The 12,616-nt window shown below is 41.6% G+C and overlaps 1 protein-coding gene across 1 annotated transcript in view; it reads right to left on the bottom strand.

Moving 5' to 3' along the window:
- Positions 1-11,541, bottom strand: part of TAFA4 (TAFA chemokine like family member 4) — a 43,426-nt gene extending 31,885 nt beyond the window's left edge. The window contains exons 1-2 of the mRNA XM_027895139.1: positions 11,427-11,541; positions 8,341-8,456 (exon numbers count right to left, since the gene is read on the bottom strand). Of these exons, the coding sequence (XP_027750940.1) occupies positions 8,341-8,456; positions 11,427-11,506 (196 nt within the window). The 5' untranslated portion in view covers positions 11,507-11,541. The remainder of the gene's footprint in view (positions 1-8,340; positions 8,457-11,426) is intronic.
- Positions 11,542-12,616: the final 1,075 nt, after the last annotated feature.

The following is a 12,616-nucleotide window of genomic DNA, read 5'->3' as shown; positions in this document are numbered from 1 at the left end:
GTATCTTATAACATCAATGACTCCTCCTCTGCTGGAGGTCAGTACGTGCTGCCCCTCCACTCCAGGTCCCTCAGTGCTACCTGTGCTTTGCATTGACTTCTGCATGAGAAGAGGATCAGCTGATTGGTACACAGTGACTGCGCTATCACCTCACTCACCCGAGCCAGAAGGATCCCCCACATCCCCACAGGCAAGTGGCAAACCAGTTCTTAGAGGACACACTGATATAAGAGCAGTGGCAACTAGAAATATCCATTGTCTCAGTACAACCCTCTGCTGATGCTGTCACAAACCAGACATCTCTCCATTGCTCGTCCCCTGACCACATTTATCATCACACAACTTGCAGCTTTCCCTTGGTCAAGGAATGACCTTGTTAATACTATTTATTACCTCACAGATCTCAGACTGAAAGCTCATGTCATATTTCATTAAAAAAAAAAAAAATACAGCGAGCAAAAGCTGATAACTGTGAGAATAAATGCCATTCCTCCTTTGCATTGCTTTATGACCAGCTCAGCTGACAGACTCTTGACCAAGAAACATTGGAAATAAGTTTGGGAAGGAGCTTGTCAGCTCTGAGAGGTGTCTGCCAGCACAGAGCAATGATGATATTTAGGTTCTGCTCTGTGTTGTTTGCATAAATGGTAGCCCAGCCAACAAGTCCCAGGCAAGGCAATCTAAATATGACCTCTGGCTCTGCTCTTCAGCTGGCTCCAATTTGCTCCCAAGACACAGAAACACTGACCATGCACCCGTACTCCAGCGCCCATCTGTTCAATGGAAACGATCACACTTCTTGTGTCAAGCAGTTCATGTTGCTGAAAAACACCTGGTTACCAGAGGAGTTACTCCAGCATGTATCATATTTAGACTGCCCAATCTGGGGGCAAAGACCCTTCAGGGTTTTTTGAGAGGCAGTGCAGAGAGAATGCTGAATCACCTTTATCCCCCTGATAAACTGGTCACTCTGCAGCCATAGTTCTTTTTAATGTTGTTTTGATGCAGTTCTTGTTTCAGCAGAAAGAAAAATGGAAACGATTTTGCAAAAACCCCTACTCAGGTCTTGGTTTTGAGCCAGAATTCAGTTAATCCAAGTCCCTTGATACCGGGGAAGGGTCAGGAAAATGCTTTGCATAGTCATTGTTGGATTAGATTTGTTCCCCCACAAGAGGACAAGTTTTCAGAGTAAACTCTCATTTCTCTCTAGCTTGGCACAAACTACCATGTGATACAGTGTGATAAAAGGATGTTTCATTACATTAGCATAGCAGACTTATTTGTCAGTTCTAGACTAATTATCCTGGCTCCTTGTTTGGGGACTGTGGCATCCCTTGCAGTAAATTGCATTTTGCTGAGGGCAGCAATTTTCCTCCTTTTCTAAAGAATGTCGACAAAGTTGTGAGTTTTTTTGTATTTCCAGTAATAACAGTGTCTGGTGGGGGAAGAAAAATAGCACATCTGTTACAGTGTTCCCAACTGAAATGTCAAAATAGGGTTTTTCCCTATACAGTTCAAACGACAACAAAAATTTGAGCATAGTTCTGATAGTAGATTTTACTATGTTCCCTCCTCGTTTCTGAGACTTTGGAAGTAGAACAAAATCTGAAAAATTACCTCCATGCAAGTAAATTATGAAACTCTATTATCAGCAGGCACTCACAAAACCAGACAACTCATTTGGACACACAGTCAAGCAAGTGACAGTCCCAAAAGACAACTTCCAGAGCAATCAGGCTTCTTTTTAAGCAAGATGCCCTTAGATACTCTGGAAATAAAATTATCAGTTAAATTTTTTTTCTCCGTGACCCAATAGTAGTAACTCCAACAGGGTGCATGAAGAGAACAGCAGGGACCTCTTTCTATATTCAAACTCTTTTAGATGAGAAATTTCAGTTGATTTAGTTTGGATGGAAACCTCACAAGGGAAAAGGGAGTTATAGAAGAAGGGATATAAGAGAGCACAGGAAGAGCTCTGAGCTTTTTTCAATCAAGCTGAGAATAAGATGCACACAAAAGACTACCTTGATACATTTAGATTTTGGTTTACAACCACTCACTTTGCTATCAGGCAAGAACATCCAACATGATGCAACACCCCACAAACAGCTGCTGACACAATCCTGATCTGCTACACACAGATCCTGCCATTCCATCCCAGCTAATTTGTAGCAATTTGTCTCTGTGCAAAAAAAACCAAAACAAAAAACAAATAAACAAACAAAAAAGAGGCAGTACAAGAGTTCTTTTTATTCCAAAATATTCCCTGCTCCTTAAGATGCTACTTTAAGGAAAGCCAGATATAAACCAGAACTGATACCAGGAAGATGCAAGCAGTAAATAACACTAAGAGTAACCCCACCTTACACTTATGTGTTTATTATGTCTTAAAGTAACAACATAAATCAAAAGACTAGTGATCATCACTGGACTGCAAGGCATGGGGATGATGTCCACAAGGTGGGGGAGGGGGGAGAGGGGTAAAAGTGGAAATAAAGGAATTAATAAATAAAGGCTGATCACACACTAAGCAATAGAACTGTTGATCCTGGAATTCTCCCCTCATAACTTCTGTCATTTCTGGAGGTATTGTTAGAGATTGCCACCCTGAAAGATAATGAATGTCAGGTGTAGCTTCCATCTCCAGTCTGATGAGGAGAGATTACCTTGCTGAACCCTACAAGACATCTTTAATCTCCTGATTTAGAATCCATTGTCCGCCAGCAGTTGTCACTCTCCTGAAGGAATGCAAGGATGCTGCCAGGCTCTGAAAAACAGGCAGCAAAGGGCTACCTGCAGCAATCCAGGGGTGCTCCACCAACTGAACACTTAAATGTTAGTAAAAAAATAAAAGAATTCCATCTTCAGGTTCTGCCGTTATTAATTAAACATTTTCTGGTTTCCAAAAAGAAATGCTTGCTCAAACATTTGTCCTTGAAACCAGACAGATCAACACCATAAAGTTCAAGTCAAAGGGCAGCTTCTCTGGCAGGGGGGAACACTGTGCTTGGCATGAGAGCAGAGCTGAGCACTTCTTCGTGTGGTCTGAGTGGATTGGGCACAGGTGGGGCACGTTGGATGCCACAGCCAGGGATGGAAACTACTTTCCTGCTCTCCAGTACAGGAGGAATGTTTTGTACCCACTTACAGCCAGGCAAAGGAAAACCAACACAGAGGGGTCAGCATGTCCAATTCTGCCTCTGACCCAGACACTGAGTCCAAGTCACCACATCAACAGAAGCTGCTGCCCATTTCAACAGACTTTTATTCAAGCCTGTGCAGCCACTCATTTGGGATGAAAGGCCTTACAATTCCACTGAAATGGGACTGTAAGTGTGGGACAGGCCCTGTGCTGCCATCACAATTAATGCAGTCATCAGGCTGTGGCAGTGCAGCCCAGGCAGCGAGCACAGACGAGCCGATCGATAGCAGAACAGGCCCTAAAGCACTTCCCATCCCTCACAATGGCAGTGACTTGCAAAGCACTGAATGATGAATTCTGTTAAGAATAAGTGGCTTAAGCGTTAATAAAGTCATAACTATGAAGTCTAACTTTTCTGCTGGGACCAAAAGCCATATGACATATCCAGAGTAGGCTGGAAACTAAATCACAGAAGAATCACAACCTCCTGCTTCAGTGGGGTCAGGACTTCATCTTAGGCAGGTCTTTTAATCATTTCAGAGCAAAGAATTCAATGCAAGTCCTTTACATTTCAATCTATTGCCTTCATCACTCAAGTATCCATCCTCCCAAGGACTCTGCGTGTTGACCTCCATGTAAACCCAGAACAAAGCATGTTCCACTTTTTATTGCATCACTTCACCCAAATGAACACTGAGGACAAGATATTTTCCATTCTATTTCTGGATTCACACTTATTCAACCACTTCTTTCTCCACTCATTAGCACGAGCCTATCCATTTGCAATGCAATGTTTCTTTTCTATTATCAACTCTAAGTTTAGGAGAGGTACATTTAGAAGACAAGAGTAAAGAAAGCTTTCCTGGTTAGAATTTTGGTCAATAGGCTATAGAGATTATCATTTACTGCAGGTGGCAGCTATAGAAAAAAAATGATGCTGTCAATGTAAAATAAATAAAATAAATGCTGCGTTTTCACATTCTTTTCCCCAAAGGCTTTAAAATAAGGTCACTTTGATACTGCAGGAAAGAGCTTGATTTCAGCCTCCTGCTCTACAGGTTGATATACTGGGCTTGAGTATTTACATTAAATGAGACTCCATCTTCTTTTCGTTGCAGAACTTTTCCCCACACTTTTGAAACAATGAAATCTGATACACAAAACCTGCACATTCACTGTAATTTCCCTCCACCCCATCTCCCTGGAATATACAAATCTTTTCATACACAATCACATTCCACACACTCACAGTGCACATTCATGAAAAACTACACCAGAAGATACATTTTACCCTATAAGAATAAATCAACACTGACTTGGTGTCATATATATTAAAAGTTCCAAATGTTATTTAAGAAAAAAAAAAAATCTCTTATGGGGTTGGTTGTTTTTTTTTTATTTCCTCAAAAACAAATATACCAGCAAACTTCTCAGAGAGAATTCTGCTCCTTTTGACTTAAAGCAAACCTATTTCTCAACTGAATTGCTTTCTCTACCTTATTACTTGAAGAGATTACAGTCAGGGCTGTATATTGTAGCAGCCCTATATTTAGAAGCTGGATAATAAACCACATAAATAGCACACTGAATAAAACATTAAGACATAAAAGGAGTTAAATAGAACAAAGGGCTAAAGCTTATTGTGCAGTAACCATGTCTGACCCGTTGAAATACAAAGGACTCATAATTCTAGTTAGCAAAATGCAGAGTTGGAGTTTAAATCAGTGCAGTGGCTTCATGCTGGAGCCCCTTCCACGGCCTTGCAGGGCCCTCTGGTGGAACTGGGAATCCAGCCCGTGGCTGCCAGACACCACTGCTGGGAAGAATGACATTCCAAACCAAAAATAAGGGGAGAACAAGAGGACTGAGTTTTCTGTTTTCCCTGTTTCCTTGAAAGCAGCAATATTTCTAACACAAAGCTTCATTTTTCAGACACGCACCTCCCCCTTAATCCCAGATTAAATCCTTGTGTAAATAAGGAATTTTTCCTCTGACTCCAGTGGGGACAGAATCTGTCCCTAAAGTTCTGAAATTAGAGGAAAAAAAATGTTCTTTAAGCTGTGAAAAACTGCAATTGATATGGAACAATCCAGTCCACTACAGGACCACCTGAAACCAAAAGCATGATCAAGAGGTCTGAATTCCAGCTGATGATGACAGTTCACACCCAGAGTTAAAAAAATAAGCAAGTTTGGAAGGTGCTGCAGACCAAACCAGGGTCTGATACGTTCCTTAGCATGAGCTGCTATTCTGCACATAAAGGAATAACCTTCTGCTGGGTGTTCCCATAATCACACACCTCCAAACTGCCACTCAGCCCCTGAGCCCAGTCCAACAACACGACTGAACCCCTTAGTCATCCTCCAGGGGAACTGTGATGTTCATTTCTTTGTCACCTGATGCCTGATTGACTGATAACACACCCCACACTGACAACTCATCAAGCTTTTTTACCTGTTGTGGGCTGCTATTCCTCCCTCATGAGAGCCACAAGGCATGTATGTCCCCAAGGTGTTAGAGGGATCAGTAGGTTTGGTGGGATCACATCTATTTGCCTGCCCCTGCCGTTTTTAGAATTCTCCCTTTTAACCTCTGATAATCCCATAAATAAAACTGCCTGCCATGCAACAAGGGGAAAACTCCAGGAAACAAAGGTGCTACTCCATTCTTCCAGATGGCTAAAAGAACAAGCTGTCCCGGTGCACCCACACACCACGATTTATCCCTGTGATCTGCATCATCCTGCAGCTGCAGTAAGCAAGCAAACCATTCGGGCTCTCACTGAACTCTTCGCTTGAAATCACAAAGGAAAGGGAAATGTGAACCAATTTGGCTCTGCTTTAAGCTACAGATGTTCGTTAAATATAGGGATTCCAGGCATATTAATAATAATAATAATAATAATGGACTTCTCAAAAATCTAGACCTTTCAACAAGCAGAAGGCAGCTGGAAGCACTTCAGGTGAGCATCATCACATAAAACAGTCTCAAAAAAGCCAAGCTGCACTGGCAGAAACTGCTCAGCTGTACCAGCTGATGGGCTGAAAGTCCAGTCTCCACATGAGGTGACCTGACCAAGTGTCTTTTCAGTGCTTCTTCATTTTTGGATTTTGACTTACAGCAGTGAAGTGGAAACAAATGTTTTCTGCTACTAAATGTACGATGCTTCATCCAGCACAGCATACAATTGATCATTATATCAGTATGAGGCAGTCCAGGAGCCTGAAATACTGCCCAAAAGCTTGGTAAGGTTGGTGCTTACGCTTCCCTTGGCTATTGTTTGTGTAAAAGAAAAACTCTTCAGGAAAGCAATTCAGAGCAACAAAGTCAGATGAACATTCTGACTTGTCTTCTCCACACAGATGCACAGGGAGGCTGCTGGAATAATCTGCATAAGCAGCATCTTCAACAATCCAATGGTAATGAGAAGGAACATTTCTTTCCTACCTTTTGCCTAGTTAACTCTGCCAGTCAAAGCAATTACAGTGTTCCAATGAAATATAGGCTGCAACCTCCAAGCTGGGCTCGATGTCCAAACTTCTTCAAAGCAATGGCAGGATTGAACAGTCTCTTTCTCCCCTAACAGTCATTTGATGGTGGTGAATATTTCACAGAACAAAAGAAAGAACCAGGTCTGCCTTACGCTTTATTACAGCGAAGAAGCCCCCTTTGTCAATGGTGTTTTCGCCCACTTCTCAGAAACAGGGTGGTTATTGGATCCTTAAGATCTACTCTCTGTTCCTGACTGAATATTGCAGAGACAGCTGTTGAAGGTTATTCTTTCAGGCACCATCTAACAGGACCCAAGTCAATAATTGTCTTTTACCAGATTAGGCTCCTTTAAAATGGCAGTATTTTGAAAAGAAAAAGTCAATCCCCATTTTCACCCTAAATTCTCTTGTCTGCTCTCAGCTAATACAGTTTCTGAGCTGTAGCAAGTATGCATTTGATTCAAAGGAGCTGATGGCATCAAGTACATCACTTGAAACACTCTGATTGTCAGGAAAAGGCACAACGTGTTCCTAAAAACCAGCTCCCCCTAAAGTATCCCAGGCTCAGCACCTCCTGCCTCATGAGAAGCACCCCACCTCAGCATGTACCTGTCAGGTTACAGCTGCTTGATCTAAGGGACACCAAACAAAGCATTTGTCCAACCCAAAGCTTGAATTCATCCCTCATCTGGCACAGAGCTAAAAACATAACATACAGATTCTAGGACTAATTTAAGAATAAGACAACATCACAAACAGCAACACTTGCTGAAGTCCCCAGGCCAGCACGAAGCTGACTGTGGTGCTGAGAATTCAGACATGATCGTGGTGTTGCAGCCAGGTTTTTGGCCTCTCCTGAGAAGTGATGCTCCAAGAAATATTTTGGTAACTTATCTCTCTCCTGGGACCAAAGGTGACAAAACCTTAGCACAGCTCTCCCATTTTATTTAGGACTTGCACAGACACCTTTGCATTAGCACAGGTACATCAATCTCTCTTTCTGCTTTCAAGCTGACATGTCTGCACGATCCTAAACACAGAGATGTTGCTCCAGAGATCCAGTCTGGTATCTCTCCATGAAGCCAACCCAGCTTGTTCTGAGCTACTTCAGTCACTTATGATGTGATAACCCATTGAGTCTCAGAGATAATTCCCTACTACAACAGTACATCCCCTTAAAAGAAAGATCTTTCTGTCTGCTTCACTCTGCAAGTCAGGAAAAGAAGGAGCACATCACAAGCTGGTCTAAAGCACTGTTCAGAATTTGTGTTACTCAGTGAAAGAACTGGCTAAGATAAGTCTGAAGGCTTTGATCTATTGCCCACCAAAGCCAATGACACCCTTGTAAAGTCAGTTGATAACGACAGGATTAAGAGGGAGAAGATAAAGATGCATTTCAAAATGTCTTTGGATCCGGATAAAGCAAAATGACACAAACAAATCCCAAAGTCCCAGCAGTCATGAAGTCACTCAAAAAAACCCACCTGTCTGGTGAGCTTCAGTACATAAAATTACTAGAGAAAAACCATGAAAATTTACAATAACTCATTCTTTCCTTGGTGTTATATTTTTAACCTATTGCACTCATTATAACATGCTGTCAACAGCCTCATCAATTATCCATTGCTAAAAAAAAAATGGGCTCTAACATGCTGCAAGTGGTATTAATTGGTCTCAGTAGCACATAATGAGTTTAAAAGCTCCTACCTGTGTGCCCCCGGGGATGGTGGCTAGAGGCGGACAACAATTTACAGCAGACCATTAACACATAGACCAGAAAGAGCCAGTCAGAGAGAAGCATTGATTTGGCACAGAATCTCATCCTGGAGGCAGAAAAGGAAGCAAGTTGAGTGAGAGAACAATATGGGTGGGGAATAACATAAAAACAATGTGGGGAAGGAAAGCTGAGATGATGCTGAAGAATAACCAATATGACTTACTACAAGGCACCACTGACAAAATCATAGTCATGATTCAGTTGGCTTCAGTTTTTTGTTAATAATGTTTCATAATTAGAAGTAAAACAATGTCTATCACACATCACATAACCCACAAACACATATTTATAATAACACATTTGAGTGCAATACATTTCTATAAATCTGAGATAAAGTGTGGGTTGTTTGGGTTTTTATTAAGATCCATCCACGCTCAAATTTAAATACACATATTTATAAGCTGTGCTACTATTTTTAAACTGCACTTGCCCCAGTCATAGAAAAAAAAAAAGCCATTTTTTACTTAGCACTTCTCAGGACACATTTGCTAAAGGTACCAGCTCCAGTGTAGCCGTGGGCAGGAATGGGCTGGGCCTCCCAGTCACACAACATCTGTGAGCTTTCCTTCCCAGTAGGTTTGCTGAGGGTTAAACACTCATGAAACCAGCACTTCAGTCAAATATGCAAGGACTCACTTCTCTGCCAGGGTGTTAAAAAACTGCATTTCAGAAAACACTTGTTCTAAAGAAGGTGCACGTTGTTAGGCTGAGTGTTAGACCAAAGATCACAAATCCTCAGTAATTTTCCAGCAAATATCTACAATTAAATCCCTCAATAGCTTGTGTTATGCCATTCATCATATAGAAAGGGAATCTAATCATCTTCTTAAACTCAGTTATGATGATATATTACTTGTGTGATACATAAACAGGCATTATGTGGTTGAACCTTTAGATACCACGTTTCACACTTTCAGCAAATTCTGCAAGCAGGAATACATCAAATTAATTAAAGGCAATTTATAGATTTGCATAAATTGAACTAAATACTGCTTTCATAGCAGTGATGTTAGTCTGCAGTGAATCAGCATACTGTGATTTGGAGAAGCCTATCACAAGCATATTTAGTTGCACCAAAAAGTCCTTTGGGAACTTTTTCCCCCTGTGGATTCCAGTTCTGGTTCCTCTAAGTATGTTCCAAATAATTTATCTGCTTATCTTTAAAGATATCTGAGACTATTCAGTTAATCCAATATTCAAGTGCTGAATATAGGGAGAGTAAAAAAAAAAAAAAAAGAAAAAAGAAACAATCCATGCCTCAGACAGCTTTACTGTCACAGCCAGGTGAAGCACTTGGATGCTATTTAAATTTGATAAACATCTACAAAAAAAACCGAAGCAGAGGCCACATTTCCTCATTTAGAAGTGCTTGCATAATTTCCACTTTCACACTTCCTAAAACAATATTGTTCCTTATTGTGAATCTTAATAAAGCCCAAATAAATCACAAAAGCACTTACTAAGATCAAAAGTTCAGAGACCAAAAGCCTGCTGCAGATAAATGTATTTAAGCAACAAATACTGTTTTACACTTGAGAAAGAAATACATTGGTGCAAACTCCAGCATCTTCAGCTGCCCTTAGAGACTTTAGTCCAGCCTACAAACTCTTTAAAAATTACATAAATATTGATAATAAAGAGCTCATCATGTCTACAAATCTCAGAAAGCAAAGATTACACGTAAAGACGCCACATTTTAAGGACTGATTTTACAATATGATACCTTTTTTTTTGGCTTTAAGAAGGTGCTCCATCTCGTGCCCAGTGTTGCCACCCTGAATGCAAATGAAGCAGTACAGGAAGGAACACACTGAGGGTCTTTTACAGCTCAGAAAATAAAGACATCACTGGTCCTTGCCTTCCCTGTGAGTGCCCTCTTATGGAGCACTCCTAGGCTAATTCAGAGCAGCTGAACCTAATTCACCTCTTGCATCCAGCTGAACCACATAATGCCCCTGCAGCTAATGGGATTGAGTCACTGTGAAACCAGCATAAATGTTATTATTGCTGCTGATCCAATATTAGCCTAAGAAAACTGCCTAGTAAGTTCTGAAATCAATGTACCATTTCTTTCCCAGGTAGCTGAACCTCATTTTCTTGAGGAGGGAAATGAATTTAATCGTAGTTTTCTTGCTCTCTCCATGAGAAACGTACAGCTTACAGCTCATGCACCAGTTATCACTAAACAGGATGTCATCATCTGCTCATCCTGCAATCCCATCTGTCTGCTGCTCTAAATACAAACACTGGAATATGACCCAAATAGCAGAGACTCTAGCTCTGGTGTCAGTCTGTGGTATCATAACAATGGCAGGAACTTTCCTTCAGGTGTCCTGAGGTGTGACTGAAAGCAGGATTTAACCCATGGAATTAAACACCACAAATCAGGCATTTTGACCAGGCCATTACTGGTAGGAGTTAATGGAAAGGGCAGGTATTTGGTCTCAAGACAAGCACTGTTATGCTCATCAGCTGCTATTTCAGCAATCAAGTGAACCCACGTGTTCCCACTGTTCCCAGTGCAGGAGCAAAACTGGTCTTAGTGGAAATGGCTGTGTGCTGAAATAATTTGGAAAGCTTTCCCAGATTATGAAGCTATGCTGTGATGTTAGACAGGGAATGTGAAACCACGGTTCGTCAGAGAAGAATATTCAAGTCCAGGAATAAGTGTATCACTACCAGGCATCAACTTTGTTATATCCAAACTGAAAGGCTGCTAAAAGCATCCAGCACCATTCAAATGATACATTTTCAGACTTTTGTCTGCCTTGCAGGTAGACAGGACTCAAGTTCTCAGCCGGCTAATGTAAAGAAATACAAGAGGATCTTTGAAAAGGCAGGAGAAAAATGAAATTTGGCAGACAGATGCAGCAAGGGGTGCTGAGCCCTTCAGCGTCAGTGGGCTGCTGCTTCCAGAAATGTCAAGCCTTCATTCTCTATTGGATTCAAGTGGATATTGTTGCTCACCAGAACAGCAAATCTTCAGTGTCATTTGAAAGATAAAAAGTGCTCTTACCTTGGGGACTTTGCAAGAATTTTGTTCCAGTCAAACACAATTATTTCAGTGTGTTTTTCATAGTTATTCCAGATTCCCATTTGCAGCAGCAAATAAGAATTTCTGCATCTCAGAATTTTTCCTTCACTTTGGGGACCTAGAAAGAAAGCCATATTACACTGCAATTAACGTCTGGAATAGGGCTGTAAAATACATCTCTGCAACCAAAATCATTGATTCACAGTGCCATCTACAGTGCAGTCCAGGGCAGAAGGCATAAGTTGTATTGCTCTGTTCTTCCCAAGAACACAGAGAAATTGTGGCAAGGCAGCTCTGAATTATCACCACGTTAACTGAAGGCAGAGTTCGCTGTACTAGGAATTACAAACAGAACATGCACCTTGCTGGGGTTTTATATCCATGTGCCCTCTCGCCACCCAATTGCTGTGAAAGCTGCAAGGTCTAAGACTCTACCCTAGTGCAAACACATTTCCACGTGATTACACGAAGCCTCCAACAGTACGAAACAGAGATTATCAGAGAAAGGTGGTGGGGGGGGGAATCTTTCATTGTCTTCATAAAGGTTTGGCCAAGGCCCTGGAGCGTGGCTGCCTCAGGAGCAGAGGGTCACATCCACAGCAGGGTGCCTGTGTGATCAGGGCATTGCTGCACCCTCTGACACTTCTGTCCCCCCTTGCTTCCAGCATCACCTCTCACACCCAGCCCGCCTACACCCAGAAGTTCCCCTTTGAAATCATTGCATGGGGACCCTTTTGCAGCACTACTGACACACATTCCACAGAACAACGAGCTCAAACACTCCCTTTTACAGACATTCGAGTCTCTTTGCTTTTGTTGTTTATATTTGTTCCCTCACTTCTATCCCTGGGCGCAACTTGACCTTCTGCTATTGAAAGCACGACACAGTGCAATTTGTGACAGTAATAACAATGTGGTCTTCACTATGGAGAGATGGCAATCACCTTTTCTCATCTTCTCCACCACTCTTTCAATTTCACTCTTCTTTTGATCAATTAGAAATTTGGTTTTTTAAGAAACACAAAATTACACCACCACATTGGAGGGCAAAGCATCTCTGGGGTCATAAAAGCGTGGAGGCAGACACCTCTCAGAAAGCTCAGGATGAGGAAAAGCCCCTGGCTCAACACACTCACAGAATCACAGAATGGTTTGGGATGGAAGGGACTTTA

The sequence above is a fragment of the Empidonax traillii genome, unplaced genomic scaffold (genome assembly GCF_003031625.1).
Source record: "Empidonax traillii isolate 1590-97213 ecotype Southwest subspecies unplaced genomic scaffold, ASM303162v1 scaffold450:size721730, whole genome shotgun sequence".
In the NCBI taxonomy this organism is placed as follows: domain Eukaryota; kingdom Metazoa; phylum Chordata; class Aves; order Passeriformes; family Tyrannidae; genus Empidonax; species Empidonax traillii.
This window is presented reverse-complemented; position numbering and strand designations above follow the sequence as displayed.